At 45.6% G+C, this 17,251-nt stretch overlaps 1 protein-coding gene across 4 annotated transcripts in view; it reads right to left on the minus strand.

Annotated features, from left to right (window-relative positions):
- The window catches only part of TENM4 (teneurin transmembrane protein 4), a 2,903,849-nt gene that overhangs the window by 72,817 nt on the left and 2,813,781 nt on the right, over nt 1–17,251 (minus strand). For all 4 annotated transcript variants that reach the window (XM_078433056.2, XM_078433057.2, XM_078433058.2 and 1 more), the window contains one exon: nt 1,473–1,592. In XM_078433056.2, coding sequence (XP_078289182.1) covers nt 1,473–1,592 — 120 coding nt within the window. The remainder of the gene's footprint in view (nt 1–1,472; nt 1,593–17,251) is intronic.

Consider the following 17,251-nt stretch of genomic DNA (forward strand, 5'->3'; position numbering starts at 1 on the left):
TGTTTTACGGACCCACTCTGACCAAGTACAGCAAAGGCAAAGGACTGACGATTTGCCATTTCATGGGAATGACGGACACCTTTCGTGACAAAAAAAGAGCAGTCCCCACGGCTCCTTCTTGATGACTGTTTCACAGCAGGTAATGATGTAGCCACAATACCTGTTGCCTAGAATGCTCACATCTGCCACTTCCATCTAGCAGGCAGCCCCAAGCTGGAAGGCAGTGAAGACAGAGCATGAGAAAGATATACTCCCCCATGCCGTACTGAACGTCTGCGCTGACGTGCTTCCTGGGCTGGAAGGTGTGTGGGGCAGGGGACAGTGGTCTGGGCCGGCCAGATTACTCCTGGCACTGGTCGCCAGCCCCTTCTAGCTGGGCCCCTTCCCATTCACAGGGAGAGGAGGGGGGAGAGGGCTCCCCATGCCAAGCTTGCCACTCTGTCTAAGAGGCACACATGTCTACAAACAGATGAGCCTCTACTTCATTATCACCTCGGCCGGGACATGTTCATGTCTGATATTGGATTAAAGAGGTGCTAAAATCAATCAGGCTGGAGCATAATTTCCAACACAGAGTGAAAATCAACCTTATGGGCCCACACTTAGCCAGATGGACTGCCACCACCTGATTTTATTAAAAATCGAGGACCTGTCACCACCGACAGCCTAAATTGTTCCACTTTCTTCCTTCTCTTTCCATTTTCTCCAAAATATTCCTAGTGGCCTGTACCACAATCATCACCTCCTCATCATTTAATAATTTGTAATTTTAATAAACTGCTAATATTTACTGCATCCTTACCGTGTGCCAGGTCCTGGCAATATGGCAATGAACCAGAGGAGGGAAGGGAAACTAAGATTTATTAAACACCTACTGTGTGCAAGGCACTTCCTCATCCATCATGGAATGTCATCCTTACAACCAAATTGTGAGATGCTAGTGTTAGGACCATTCATAGGTGAAGAAGTTGAGGCCCAGAGAGGTGAGGAGAACTGTCTAATTGTTCTAGCAAATGGAGAGTTAGAGTGAGTGAAGAAACTTTACTTCCTTCTACCGACTGTTCTCGCGGGGATCCGAGGGGCAGAGTTCTGTCATCGCCCAGTGGCTTCCACAGACCTAGGCAGTTGTAGATGGAAAGCACACAGCAGGAATATGAACATTTCTGGAGTTGTCTGGTCTGAGGAAAGTGGCCCATGTGACAGTGCTTTATATTATAAGCCATTGAGCAGGATAACATGTATAAGGTACCCTATGCTTACTCTGAGAACCAAACGAGAAGAGATTGCTTAATTTCTAGCCAAAGGGACTAAGGCCAGAGTCAGGTGCAAGGTCTCACAGCTAGTGAGTGGCAGAGCTAGGCCTCTGAATTCAGGTCCCATTCTCTTTCCACATTGCCATTCCAGCAGCAGCTATGTGGCAAGACCACGAGAACAGGACCTTCACTAACCCTGCTCTACAAAAGGTCTCCTACCTGCCATCTTGCCTGCTGACTGTGTATCCAAAGAGAGGATTATTGACGAAGCTGATATTCACACCAACCAGTGGGGTCCCATCTGATGTCATCACTTGACCACGAATGACACACGCATGCCTGTGGGTAGAGAAGAGAGAATGACGTCATCTACTTTTCATGTTTAGAACCCTGGATGGCAGGGAAGCCTTGGAGGTCAGAAGACAGAAGGCAGGCCGCTCAGACATATCTGGGCACCCAGGGGCTCGCTGTATTTACTCAAGAGGAGTAATATTCTTCTTTTTTTCATATTGACTCAATTTAAGGCATCAAAGTGTCCTCTAAAGGGTTATAACTGGGAGATGTTTGTAGATACCTTACTAGACGTCATTTTCTAAGGATTCTATGTTATGCAGTAAGGGGATAAACTGATACAAGAGGGCTACACCAGCAGCAGAGTTAGCAGCCGGGTTACAGAGTTACGCTTGAGAATCCAGAATCATGAGACTTGGGTTCAACGCTTGACTCTGCCACTTTCTAGCTCTCTAAAGTTGCAAAAGTATGTGACAGCTCTTTGAAACTCTGTTTCTTCAGAGCAAGCTCCATGAATGACAGTGGCTATTATTGTCACTAATGGACATAGTGGAAGCGGACATACTCTCGAGAAAGTGAACAGGATAGAGGGTACATCCTCTCGTCTGGCTTTAGAAACAGCAGAAGGGCAGATGCTAAGCATCCTCCTGGAGTGGTTTCTGGAACCTGTCGCCATCTCCCAATAATATCCCCGCTCCCACTTACCCTCTATATCCCAGACAACAAACCATCTGTTTCCCCCCAACTTGTCAGGCACGTGTTGCCTAAGCCTCTGTGTCCGTGCAGCGCTCTCCCAGCTGCCTCAGTGTCACTCCAGCACCCCTCCCCCAACACTCTCATCCTTTATGACTCGGCTTCAAATGACACCTCTTCCCTGAAGTCTGTCTTGATGACCCTAATTAGACTAGTCACTTCTTTCCAAAACCTGACACAAACACCCAGATACCCTGCCACACTGCACACAGTCCTCCTCTCCACTAGATCGTGAGCTCCTTGAGGGCAGGGTCAAGGACTACTCCTTTCCTTCTCTCTGTAGTGCCTGGAAATGCCTAATAAGCACTAGGTCGTTGTTTAAAACAATGGTGGATTGAGTAAATGAGTGGGGCAATTAGAGATCATCTAGAATGATGGTTTTTCAAATATATCAGAAATACATCAGAAATGGAACCTTTTCACCAGAAGATATTTATAAGGACCTCAACATGGAAAACAGAAACCACATCTCTCTAGACGAAATAAGAGCTTTGGAGTGATTCTGAAGGCAACTCTGGATTCTTATGTCTCTGGAGAAGCCAGAGAAAAGCCTGTTGGAAAATCAATGAGTTGGTGGAAGAAGAGGAAACGGGTCCACAGAGGTTACGTTATTTGCCCCAAGTCACGCAGCGGGTAGTGGCAGAGCCAAGCCTCACATGCAGGGCTCACAGCTCCGGGCCCAACTTAGACCATTCTGTTTACCACTGGCAACGGGAGAAAAAGGAGGTGCTCAGTGGTGTCAACATCCTAAGGCATCAGGGCACTGGGGAGACAGCCCTGGTTGACAAGCCAGATCTGAGGCGAATATTCAGGTGTGAGTATCCAGACAACTGTTTCCATCTGCCTCTGTTCAGATGGCTTTTTTTTCTGGCTTGCAGAAGGGCTACTGATGAGACCTATGGGCATTCATAAAAAAGGGATCTCAAACAGCCTCTGCCTCATTGGGTACTTACATCTCTACCTTCCTAGAGTGATAAACTTTTCTCTGTTTGATGAGAAAAGCAATTAACACCAGGCTTGTAAGCAGCTGGTCTCACTAGTGTCAGCTTGTCCTTTCAGAAGGCAAGAACAACTACCCACAATGCATCAAGCTCCCCTCCCCCACCCCACCCACCCCACCCCACCCCACCCCACCTCACCTCACCTCACCTCACTACACCCAATCTGGTTAATGCTAATCCAGTCAGCGGTTTCCTTCCGAGGCCCTTGGTCTAAATGCAATTACACGACAAACGAGTTAAGCGGTGAGGCTCAGCAAAGACTCTCAGTCCTGCTCTGAAGGTCTCCCAATACATTTATGTGAAATTATCTCTCCACTAATGGGAAAGATTTATTCCATCAATTGTATTCAGCTGGTACTGAGAGATGCCTTCTTTAATGGAGGAAAATTGAATTTCTTATTGCTGGAACTTTGTCCTTCCAAAGAATTACTAACAGATCTCATCCTGGTGCTGGCGACTGTCCAGCCTTGTCCTGACATATGTGCCTTCAGATTCTGCTTGGATGGCAACTAGCCCTCCGGGGATGGTTTCCTTTTGGGGGCTGCCCTGGCTGCTGCCCCTCATACACATGCGGGCCAGCCTCCTCTGATGATCTCTCTTTGGAGGTTTCCTGATTGTTGGGAAATGTTAAATCAGCACCATTTGGCCATCCTGTAGCCTTCACTTTGGCCAGCCAGAGCAGATGTAATTTTAGCCCAGGGTCCCATGGGTTGCTTGGGTTCTGGAGAAGATTAAGTCGACTCCCTGTACCCCTGTACACCACAGAGGCCTCTTGCCAAAACAGGCATTTGGCTCAGGAATTAGGTCCTGGAGAAAAACACTTCCATCCTCCTCCTGTATAACCATGATTTTCAGTTGTCAAGAAAACCCAATTTAACACGAAGGCCTCTCTGGGACAAAGGAGATGGGGAAGTCGGCTCTGTGGAGGCCTCTGAAATGTGTCTCATGCTGTGTTTTTTTTTGTCCAGGGAGGTTTGAAAAGATGTGCGTCCTGGGCTTCCAAATGCTTTCTCCCTTCATCCCATTTATTGAATGGATACCACCCGTGGTATACTGGTAAACATTTAATACTTGGCTTTCAAAAGAAAAATAGCTTTCATTGGTAGCGTTTGCCTATTTCTGTGGTGTAAATACTTCCACCCTGGCTGATTTCATGCTATTAACGAGATGTCACTGAATCCAGACTTGGGAAGAGATGCACAGTAGGACCCTATTACCAAGTCCTTCCTCCACAAGACACAAGAGTCCTAATAAACTTAGGAGAACGAGAATAGTGGAATATAGTAAAATAATTAGGAAGTGATGAGTGTTGATTATCTTTGTTTTTAATAAAATTTATTTAATTTCAATTTCACACACTTTATTTTTTCAGAAGAGTAGTGTTCAAAAACTAGCCTGCAGAATTCCCGAACATTTAACAATCAGTTCTCGTAAGCGGGCATGAGCCCTCGGCTTCTGTATGCCACGGGAACAGACCCCACACTAAGGGTCAGTGTGGCTGACAAATAGTTAATGCTCGGACCGTGAAATTCTATAACGGAAGACCACACCTTGGCAAGAAGTCAGTAACGTGGGGTGCAAATCACTATCACAAACTTGGCTTTCCGGCTGCTTCATATGGCCCTCCTCTCACCAGTCCTATATTTGACAGGTTTTGCTTTCCTTTGGTCACTATCTGGGCATAATAGAGTTTTGGGGTATTATTTTCTCCTTGTCCTCAGGGTCCCATCTAAGCTGTCATCACCTCAGTGAGGTTGATACCAAGTCTTCCTGGCACAACTAATCACCTCTTCCTCTAGGCTCCCCTAGATACTTCCAAGGATCTCTCCATGACCGTGACACTCACAGAATTCTATCATTCACATTTACATAGCTGTCTTACATGCTTGCATGCGAGTCAGAGGAGGGCTCTGACCACATCCCCTGGGGCTAGGGCAAGCACGGACATTGCTCCCTGAGTGTCTATTAGGGGAGAAATGATCAAGTACTTGAAGCTCAGAAAGGAATGACTTGCTCAAGGTCATAGAGCAAAAAAACTGGCTGAGTGGACACTCAAAGCTAGGACTTCTGACTTCCAGATCTTTACTCTTACTACTATTTTAGGTACCTGCAGCCACTAAAATTCACTCTAGTTAAAAAACCGGGGCACCTACTTAATAAGCTAGGCACTGTGTACTGTGTTAGATGAGGGGGTTTTAAATGCGGGAATTACTATCCCCGGTTGCTTGCTGGAGCTCACCAGAGCCAACCTGAAATGCTCGAGTGTAGCTGTCTCTGACATAAGTGAATCAACACATGGGTTTGGCATATGTCAGGCAGCTGGGGCACAAAACAGGCAATTAGGTTGAGTGAACTCTGCCAGGAAGGAGCGCTCGTGCCAGGCCAAGGGGGTGGGGGTGCACATCAAATGAGCTGGCATTAGTCCAATCACGCTCAGGGCCTGACTGAGGTGCCCTTGCTGACACCAGTGAGGAGGAAGATCTGCCTGACTGCTTCCTGAGTACAGCGGCCAGGTTGGGAGTCAAGAGGGGAAACTGTTGGAGAGACAGAAACACCTCGAAACAAAATCAAGCAAATAAGAAGCTAACCTCAACTGTCAGTCAAGGAAGGGGGGGGCGGGTAGGGGATAGGCTGGGAAGCGCCCTGGCCAGGGAGTCGGTTCCTACTTCTGACTCTGGTAACTAACTATAGGACTTTGGAGAATCATCTGACCTCTCTGGACCTCCATTCTCAGCGGCCCATGTAGCTGAAGTTTTTTCCCATCCTGATGTCAAATAGAATCCAATGCATGTTTAAGAATGAGAAACTTAACAGGGGCGCCTGGGTGGCTCAGTCGGTTAAGCGTCCGACTTCAGCTCAGGTCACGATCTCGCGGTCTGTGAGTTCGAGCCCCGCGTCGGGCTCTGGGCTGATGGCTCCGAGCCTGGAGCCTGCTTCCGATTCTGTGTCTCCTTCTCTCTCTGCCCCTCCCCCATTCATGCTCTGTCTCTCTCTGTCTCAAAAATAAATAAAGGTTAAAAAAAATTAAAAAAAAAAAAAAAGAATGAGAAACTTAACAGAGACCATGGAGGAAGGGAAGGGGAAAAAGTAGTTTCAAGCAGAGAGGGAGGCAGGCCATAAGAGACTCTTAAATACGGAGAACAAACTGAGGGTTGATGGGGGGGACGGTGTGGAGGAGAGGGGAAAATAGGTGATAGGCACTGAGGAGGGCACTTGGGATAGGCACTGGGTGTTGTACATAAGCGAAAATCACGGGAATCTACTACCCCTGAAGTCAAGAGCACACTGTCTACCCTCTATGCTAGCTAAGTTGACAATAAATTATCTTTAAAAAATATGTATAATGGTTTTAATATAGTGCTACCCATTCTAGCTCAAGTAGCCCTATCATCCCTAGCTTTAGAATCTTCATGGAGTTCATACAATCCTGATACTTACCTCTGAACTGTTCGCTCTCTATGGAAACTTCTACCTATCCTGTTCACCTGAAACCCACCTGCATTCATCGAGTGGTACCCCACACTCCCACCCCTCTGGCCTACTTCCGTAAAACCACTGGGGCAATCTTCCTCCCAGGCAGACCCATGAGCTCCTTGAAGACAGGGGCCACATCTCCTTCACCGCTATATTCTTAGCATTGGGCATAACTGATGTTCATGTCTAAGTGGGCAAAAGAGAGCCTCCACTAAAACTGGTATTTGCCCTGGAATCTGAATGCGTAGCACAGAGTAAGCTCTTGATAAATTATTCATTGAACGAATAAAGAACTGATGTGTTTCTGTCACTGAAGGGGGTGGGGGTGACGCCTGGGAACTCAGAGCTACTTGACCTTGATGGGGATATGGCCGAGGAACCGAGGGCTGGAGGGGCTGGGCCTTTTTAGCTGATCAGCCCAAACTGCATCCCAAGGCTGGGTTCCGTCCCCTGGAGGATCCACACCATCTCAACTTGCAGTGTTACTACCTTGAGTCTATAGCCTCCTATCTGTACCTCTTTTTCGAAAACTTAAAAAAAAAAAAAGAGACACAAAAAACGAACGCCGGAAATTAAGTCAGATTTGTTATTCAATGCCTATTATGCATGCAGATAAAGGAAGATGAAGGGAGAAAAGCTGCAGCTTTAACTTTTTAGTTATTAAATGAGAACAGCTAAGGAAACTGGTATTCAGGAGAATGGAATAATCACTTGGGATCTAGGTGGCAAAAGGTAACTTTAGCTCTTCTCTGATTTAAAGTATTTGATACTCCGTGCCACTCGTTTATGAAAATCACTCCTCTGTATTACATACTTTAGACAGACTTATATGCCTGACCTGTAAGAACCCTTAAACCGTTGTCTGCTAGCTCTTGCTGATTGACTGGCGATCTTCCCAGCATCTCCTAGACTTTATTCAACATCTTGTAAGAACCTTACTTGGGCCCAAATGAGAAACCCACTTCATGGGGCTGTCAAACCACCCCAGCAAGGGGGTTTCTGTCCAAGCCTGACCTTATCCACACTGTAGCCTCCAAGACCCTCCTTCCAGCCTGGACACACTAGCTGTTGTGCTGGCCTCTCTTTCTGCCTTTCCATCTCAGGGCTCTGCCTCAGTTTCCTTCACTAGCTTTTCTAGCCTGACATCTTCCACCTATAAACAAATTCTTGGGAACCCACTGGTCATAATGTGTTAGAAGAGACCTTCCTCCTAAACTTTTAAACTTCTCACTGGGAAGGTGAGAAAAGAAAGTCTAAGGACTCATCATTAATTATCCATGAGAACTCTGGGAAAGTCACTTCACCTCTCAAACTACTTATCGTCTGGCACACATATACACCCAAGGAATCGAGACTCTCAATTTGTTTTAGCTGCCTCAAAAAATCAGAGTTCACATCACCAGAGAAGGGCTCTTAAGGCTCTTTTTGAGTATACACCTTTTTTGTAAACATTTTTGAGCAGGCTTTGTGGATGTCTTTATATTTATTAACAAATTATACACATGTGCAGCCGTCATTAGCTAATACTAATCATATGCAGTTAGTGCAAGGTTTAATGGATAAAAATGCACACAGGCACACTTCCTTTCATTGTGCTTCACGGATGCTGCATTTTTACAAACTGAAGGTTTGTGGCAACCTTGTAACAAGCAAGTTTATTGGTGCCATTTTTCCAACAGCATGTGTTTACTTCATGTCTCTGTGTCACATTTTGGTAATTCTTGCAACATGTCGAACTTTTCCATTATTATCTTATTTGTTATAGCGATCTGTGATCAGTGAACTTTGATATTACTACTATAATTGTTTCGGGGCACCATGAACCATGCCCATGTAAGATGGTGAGCTTAATGGATAAACGTTGGGTATGTTCTGACTGCTCCACCAGCTGCTCTCCTGTCTTTCTCCCTTTACTCAGGCTTCTCTATTCACTGAGACACGACAATATTGGAATTAGGCCAGCTCATAACCATAAAATGGCTCCTAAGTGTTCCAGCATTTTAAACCAAAAACTAGAAACGATTAAGCTTAGTAAGGAAGGCACGTTACAAAAGCTGAGGTAGGCTGAGAGCTAGGGCTCATGCAATAGTTAGCCAAGTTGTGAACGCAAAGGAAAAGTTCGTGAAGGAAATTAAAAGTGCTCCTCCAGTGAACACACGATGATAAGAAAGCAAAACAGCCTTATTGCTGGTATGGAGAAAGTGTGAGTAGTCTGGATAGAAGATCAAACCAGCTACAACAGTCTCTTGAGCCAAAGCCAAATCCTCCAGAGCAAGGCTCTAACTCTCTTCAATTCTCTGAAGGCTGCGAGAGGGTGAGGAAGCTGCAGAAGAAAAGGTGGAAGCTAGCAGGGATTGGTTCATGAGATTTAGGGAAAGAAGCTGTCTCTGTAACACGAAAGTGCAAGGCGAGGCAGCAAGTGCTGATGTAGAAGCTGCAGTAAGTTATCCAGAAGATCTAGCTAGGATAACTCATGAAGGTGGCTACACTCAACAGATTTGCAATGGAGTTGAAACAGCCGTCCATTGAAAGAAGATGCCATCTAGGACTTCCATAGCTGGAGTGGAGAAGTCAGCGCCTGGCTTCAAAGCTTCAAAGAACAGGCTGATTCTCTTGTTAGGGGCTAAGGCAGCTGGTGGCTTGAAGTGGAAACCAGTGCTGACTTACCACTCTGAGAATCCTAGGGCCCTTAAGAATCTCCTCTGCCTGTGCTCCATAAATGGGACATCAAAGCCTGGAAGACAGCACTCTGTTTAAAACATGGTTATTGAATATTTTAAACCCTCCTGTTTGGACCTACTGCCCAGAAAAACAGATTCCTTTCAAAATATTTCTGTTCACTGACAATGCATCTGGTCACCTGAGAGCGTTGATGGAGATGTATGAGATAAATGTTGTTTTCATGCCTGCTAACGCAACATCCATCCTGCAGCCTGTGGACCAAGGAGTCATTTTGATTTTCAAGTCTTATTATTATTTTTTTTTTTAATTTTTTTTTAACGTTTATTTATTTTTGAGACAGAGAGAGACAGAGCATGAGCAGGGGAGGGTCAGAGAGAGAGGGAGACACAGAATCTGAAACGGGCTCCAGGCTCTGAGCTGTCAGCACAGAGCCCGACGCGGGGCTCGAACTCATGGACCGTGAGATCATGACCTGAGCCGAAGTCAGCCGCTTAACCGACTGAGCCACCCAGGCGCCCCTCAAGTCTTATTATTTTAAGAAATACATATCATAAGGCTATAGCTGCCATAGATAGAAATTCCTCTAGTGGGTCTGGACAAAGTAAATTGAAAGCCTTCTGGAAAGGATTCACCATTCTAGATGCCTTGAAGAACATTTGTGATTTATGAGCTCAAAATATCAACATGAATAGGAATTTGGAAGAAGTGGACTCTGACCCTCACGGGTGACTTTGAGGGGTTCAAGACCTCAGTGGAGGAAGTAACTGACGACGTGGTAGAAAGAGCAAGAGAACTGGAATTATAGGTGGAGCCTGAAGACATAGCTGAATTAGTGCAATCTCATAATAAAACTTGACCAGATGAGGAGTGGCTTCTCATGGATGAGCAAAGAAAGTGTTTTCTTGAGATGGGATCCACTCCTGGTGAAGATGCTGTGAAGACTGCTGAACCGACACAAAGGATTTACAATGTAACAGAAACTTAGTTTGTAAAGCGGTGGCAGGTGTGAGAGGATGGACTCCAGTTTTGAAAGAAGTTCTGTTGTGGGTAAATTGCTGTCAAACAGCATCACATGTTACAGAGAAATTGTTCTTGAAAGCAAGAGTCAATCAATGTGGCAAACTTCATTTTTGTCATCATTAGCATTATTATTTTTGAGAGAGAGTGTAAGCGGGAGAGGGACAGAGGGAGAGAGAATCTTAAGTAGGTTCCACTCCCAGTGTGGAACCTGATGCAGGACTTGATCCCATGACCCTCGGATCATGACCTGAGCCCAAATCAAGAGTCGGATGCTCAACCGACTGAGCCACCCAGGAGCCCCCATTGTTGACTTGTTTTAAGAAGCTGCCTCGGCCACCCAACTTCCAGCAACCACCACCCTGAGCAGTCAGCAGCCATCAGCATCAAGGCAAGACCCTTGACCAGAAAAAAAAAAAAAAAAAAAAAAAAAAAAAAAAAAAAAAAAAAAAAAAAAAAAAAAAAAAAATTATGATTCACTGAAAGCTCTGATGATGGTTAGAATTCTTTAGCAATGAAGTTATTTTTGAATTAAGGTATGTACATTGTTTTTAAGAGATAGCTATATTTCACACTTAATAGTCTATAAAGAATTTAAACCTAACTTTTATATGCACTGGGAACCGAAAAATTCACTTGCCTTCCTTTATTGCATGATTTGCTTTACTACAGTGATCTGGAATGGAACCTGTAACGTCTCTGAGGTATGCCTGTATTTCAAATAGTCTTCTTGATAATGCTGAGTCTTTGGATTAACATTTTTTAGATTCTTGAAAACTTTGAATCTTGGTTACCTTTCTGTTCGATCTGATGAAAATGAACCTTATTGGTTTTCACTTGAGAGCGGAGTTGAGAAGACTATACTAAAAGTACCAGCTCTGCCATTTTTGTTTTGTTTTGTTTGTTTGCTTGTACTCACACTGTATTGTCCTTGATCTGCAGCTACTCTACAAGGATCTTTCTATGGCACCGGACCATTTTATGCGTAGGTTTATTTGCAACTAGATTTTACACACACACACACACACACACACTGAAGTCATGTTGTAATACACCAGAATCAACCAGTACAGGTTCACTGTCTCTCTAAGAACACCTTGTTACCAACTAACATTGGGACCAAGGGAGCAAATGAGTGAAAACCTAGTGTCCTATATGACTCAAACATTGACTAAAACATGACTTCTCAAGGTAAAAACTCAATACAGGTAGACACTCTAATTTTCTCCCTGTACCTCATGGACCACATTGGGCACCCATCTCGGGACCACGGTACTGTGCTAGAGTTACAGTGGTGTGTGTTTGTGATTTCTTTTAATGAAATAATCTTCAATATGCTATTGATTATTATATTCAAAAGTTGCCTCCTAGTTGTGCTTCATTCTTTTTCACTTATTTCAAAGCTCTTCCTAGGTTTCTTTCACTGACCCTAGGCCAAAAATGATAGAACTTGATCTAATCACTTAACTTTTGATGTTCCTGACTTATTGGAGGGCAGGGAATTGGACTCGATCTTCTCTTCAGGCACCGTGTAGATCTGAGCTCCCCAACTGTCCAAACTTTATCACTGTTCTTTTACCATAGCACCAGCAACTCTGTGCTATACAAGTCATTTTCCGCAGTATCCCACTGTCTCCAGACAAAGCCCACAGTCTTCAGCTTGGCATTTAACATCCTTCAGGATCTGGCCCCTGCTGGCCTCTGCAGGCTACGTCCCGTTTTGCCATTCTCATATCCTGTGTTGCTGCCATGTGAAATTTACGTCTCATATCATCGTCCTGGCATGCATTTCCATGCCTCTCTGCCTTTGTCTATGCTACTTCATCTGCCTCAAATGTCTTTCTCATTCTTACTAACCTCTCCTTGAAGGTCTGCTTTTCAGTGAAGCTCTTCCTTATTTCCCCAGTACAAAGAAGGCACTCCCTGCTTTAGTGAACAAAACACAATATATTCATCCCACTAGAGTGTATTCGCTAGTTCAAAGATCTCATCTTCTTTTCTAGATTGCCAGTTCTTTGAGGGTAACAACCATGTTCTTCCCACCTTTTAAGTCCAGTGCCCAGCACAGGACTAGGTGTATAGGATTCATTCAGTAAATGTTGAGGAAAGAAATAAATGAATATCACATGAATAAATGAAAGAAAATGATGAAGGCAAAAAAAAAAAAATGAGTATAGTTATTTCAATTAGCCCAAAGGAAAGGATAGATATGGGTTGAGGGAAGAGAAACTCAGACAGAGGTCTGGTAAATAAAAATAGGGTTCAGTTATTGGATCTTTAATTGAGCACCTACTATGTACTAGATGGACACAGTGCTGGGTAATATTTATTTATCCATTTTCTTATTTACTTATGGAAACTGCAGGAGGGCAGTGCCTGTAGTTTCTGTTTTATTTTCTATCGTATTCTAAGCAGTTGAATAACTAACAATAAATGAGACACAATCTCCGTGTCTGAGGAACTCAGATTCTGGAATGAATATCATCATTTAAAAAAAAATCGTCATATCTGGAAGTATAACAAGTATGGGATAAAAAGGGATGCTGCCTCCCAGGTCATGCCAGCATGACCTACAGACATTCCCACAGCTAGAATCGAGCACCAGGCTCTGCCCATGTACCCTGATTTTTGTTCTTCCATTTGGAATTGGGTTCGGTTCAGACTCTACCAGAGGCTTCCAGATCACCTGCTGGGTCTATGGAATAAACATCACAGGGAAGTACTCCAGTTCATTCAGAAAAAGCTTCTTCTCTCAGACTATTTTGTATATGTCTAGGGAGATAGCAGGAAAAATCCACAATCTTCTTCAGATTAACAGAAATTTAATTTTTCAGCTAAGAAAGTTCCTTGCGGGGATTGAATCCAAGCCCCTCATTTATAGGTGAGGTATGTGATGTCTGGAGCTGGGCAGGGATCCTCTCTATCAGACATCAAGGCTGGGACATTGACAGGTCTGCTATAGTACCCTGACACCACCTGGGGGCATCTAGTGACAAGATGGTCTGGAAACTGTTAGTGTCTCCTAAGCCCCCAGGCTGTGCCTCCTGCAGAGCCCAGAAGCCACCATTCTGTGACCTTCTGGCTTCATGTGGCTGTTGAGCCCTTCAGATTCTCAGGGAGCATGAGCTTTCAGGCTGCAGCTCAGATCACCCAAGCCTGTAGGCAACCTGACTGCTGAATGCTGATGCTTCGGGCTGAGTCATCTCCCACAGGAGCCCTCTGGAATATTCTGCTGGCTGATGGAGGTGCACACGAGAACAGAGCCCTGGACTATTCATAACACTCTATGTCACAGAAACGAATCCATTGGCTGTGGCAAAGGAGAAACAGTCCTGACAGAGGCTGGCCAGTGGAGATCATTTTGGAGGAGCAAGTCTCCTGCCTGGAATGTTGCTTAGAAAGAGTGGGGACAGGGACATGGTATGTATGAGACATGTCCCAAAAGGCTGTTCTCTGTGCTTCAAATCAAGAGGCCTGCTTCTAAGAATTCTCAGGAGATGGTTTGTGCTGTTAGAAAAACTTGAGGCAACTCTGCTAACGTGTGACTCCATATATAGTCTCTCGGTGTACAAGTCCATTCAGGGACTGTGTGTCCTGTCTTCCTGTCAGAGCACAGGACGGGTTCTGCTTTCTCCTGGAAAAGGGAGACTTCTGTTGTTTCACTCTGAAAGGGGAGATAGGGATGGACCACAATTAGACTCACTTCCTAGGTTGGGGACAATGCTGGGCAGAGACGCAGAAAGGGGCATGCAGAAAATCCACTCAGCAGACTGAGTCTGAGGCATACAGCAATTGACAGGTGGTGTTTAAAGTCAACAGTCATTCAAGGGACAGGGGAGGAGGATCTGACAGGGGCATAGCCATGATGAGGTGGCTCCCAGGGGCGGCTGGATGTGGATGTCCTGTGTGTTACCAGGTAATAATGCCCAAGTTCCTGAGCAGAGCAGGGATGGAGCTCCAGGACCAGATGTGGCAAGGGTAGGAGCCTGGCAAGAGAAGGAAAGACTTGAGTCTTTGGGTGGCAGGGGTCCTGGGTTGCTCGTCTCAGGAACTGGGGCACAGAAAGTGAGGTTAGGATTCTGGGCCAGGGCAGAAACCCGCATCGCAGAGCTGGTAAGCCAATGGTCAGATAGCAGAGCATTTGAAGGACCTGAGACTGAGCAGCTGGGGCTGCTCTGCGCCTTCTCTTTGGATTGGGGTTGGTGCTAGAGGCCTACAGGTTGGATGTGCGGGGTCCTGCCGGGGTGGGAGGGGACGAGGGAGGCAGAGGCGGGGGAGGGGAAGGCAGAGGCGGGGGAGGCAGGTGGGCACAGCTCTCTCTTCTGCCAGAGCACTGTCCTGAGGTAGCAGTTCTGTCCACATCACAGCCCATCACAGCCCAGCACTGCAGGGCTCACTTGTAGCCAACTTTTGATGCCTCCAGGATCAGACTGGAGGGCTGGTTAGACTCACTGCAGAGGTATTTGGTAAGTCCTGACCCTAAGAGCTCCATTGAGGCCAGTCTTGGTAATGTGATGCATGGCTTTCCAATGTTTTTACTTCTCGTTGCTCGAAATTTATCAGGGTGTCCTAAGTCCCTGATTTATAAACACCAGAATTACTGCTTGAGAGAGCCCTCACTTAGGACTCAGGAGAGTCCTGTTCCTACCCTGCTGAGCCAAGAGCTTTCTCTGACCTCAAAGTTTCCTCTTCTACCTGATGATCTCAAGGTCCATTCACCTCTACCTGCCTTGGTGCTACGGCATTTGCATCAATTCTATAACTACACTAATAGGCTTCTGGCTCAGATCCTCATTTTTCTCCCAGTTTTCACAGTGACACTAAAACCCATACAGATACTAATGTCCTTGCTAACGCTGATGCTAACTCTTGCTATTAGTGGACAAGGGCCACTAACACTTATTGAATGCGTACTGCCCTGACACATAAGTGTTTTACATCTCATTTAATCCTCAGACATCCCCATGAGGTATGGGTTATTATCCTCATATGACAGATGGAGAAAGTGAGGCATAGAGTGAGGCTTGTTCAAGGTCATAACAGCTAGCAAAGGGTGGGGCCGGGATGCAAGCCCAGGCTACCTGCCTCTGAGGCTGGTGCTCTGAAGCACACAGACTTCTTGCACATCCTCTTTACATCATGCTCTACAGTATTAGATAGAAAGTCAGGGCAAGCCGGGGTTGTAGAGTTGTAGCAGAATCATGCTGTACAGATTTCTGAACTGAAGATGCCGAGATGGCAATATAAAGGACCAGGCAGGGAACGGAGGCTCGGCACATAGGCTCCAGAGGCATTCCGCTTGGCTTCCTGCTGGCCCTGCCACTTACGAGCCCTGTGTCTTTGGCTAGGTCACTCAATTCTCTGTGCCTCCGTTTCCCATCTGTAAAAGAAGGCTGATGAAGTCCCTATGTCATCTGGTTTGGGGGGAGATGTAAAGGTGATACTACTTAGGAAATGTACAAACCATTTCCAACAATGCTGACACACAGAACATTCTTGGTAAACGTTAGGTGTCATTACTGAATGTGTGCTACATGCCGGCCATCAGGCTTTCAGGTGTTTTAACTCATTTAATCTTCCAAACAACCTGCGGGGTGGGAATTGGTAGCCCCACATTACAGATGAGGAAATGGAGCCTTGCTCGCCCAAGGTCGTTTGCTCTCATTTGCCCGAGGACTTGAATGCAGTCCCTCCCCCCAAAGACCCCGAGTGGTTCTCCCTTAAGCACAGCATCCTCTGCTAATGCCTCCTGTGATGGACAGCTAGGAGCCGGCTCAAGCTACCAAGCAAACAGAGATTGTAATTCGGTTTTGAAATCAATAAAGGGATGATCAAGTGGCAGAGGAGGAGTTGTTAGCTGCTCATCAGGATGATGTGAGAAGTTGCTGCCTGCATCCTGAATTAAATTCACCTAGTTGCTTTATCATCATAAACATTCATTTCAATGTGGGGAGGGATTTTTTAAAAACCAACATGAATAATATATAATGGCTGGCATTTTGGAGGAAGCAGGATCCTTCCCTTCTTCCATCTTCCGTCAGGGTAATTCATCATTGTCTTTCTCCCTGCCCCCCTCTCCTTAAACTGATGGGGTAGTCTGTCAGCTCAGCTTGTTCTGAAACGCAGGAGTATAATTCAATAATAAATTCACTCAGAAGCCAGCTGTCAGGAAGCTGGTGTTTATTTGAGCTCCATTAGATGGTCTCTACTGCTCAGCCTCTCTGAGGGCTGGCTGAGGGCTGTCGAAGGCCTGGGGCTGGGGGATGCGGGTGGGGTGGCACGTAAGTGCTTTTCTGTAACTGCTCTGCCACTGATCGTTGCGTGTCGCTTTATGTCTTCAGTGCGCTGAGAAAAGATTATGGTGCAGACATGATCTTTTTTCCCTCCTGTTATTTTTTTTCCCCCCTTGGAAACCCTGGCTTTCAAAATTCCTGGGAACTTTGTGTCTTTTTCTCTTTTTAAATGTTTATTTATTTTGAAGGAGAGAGAGAGAGTGAGCGAGCAAGCATGAGCTGGGGAGGGACAGACAGAGAGGGAGAGAGAAAATCCCACGCAGGTTTTGCACCGTCAGCACAGAGCCCAGTGTGGGGCTCGAACTCATGAACTGTGAGATCATGACCTGAGCGGAAATCAGAGTTGGATGCTTAACCAACTGGGCCACCCAGGTGCCCTGAAACTTTCTGTCTTTATAAAGGATCTGAAGGAAATTCTGAAGACTTACATGGCATCAAGGTTATCTCACTTCTCTTTATTGCCAGTTTTAGGTCCTGAGATGAAAAA

Source organism: Panthera onca, chromosome D1 (genome assembly GCF_046562875.1).
Source record: "Panthera onca isolate mPanOnc1 chromosome D1, mPanOnc1 haplotype 2, whole genome shotgun sequence".
Taxonomy (NCBI): Eukaryota; Metazoa; Chordata; class Mammalia; order Carnivora; family Felidae; genus Panthera; species Panthera onca.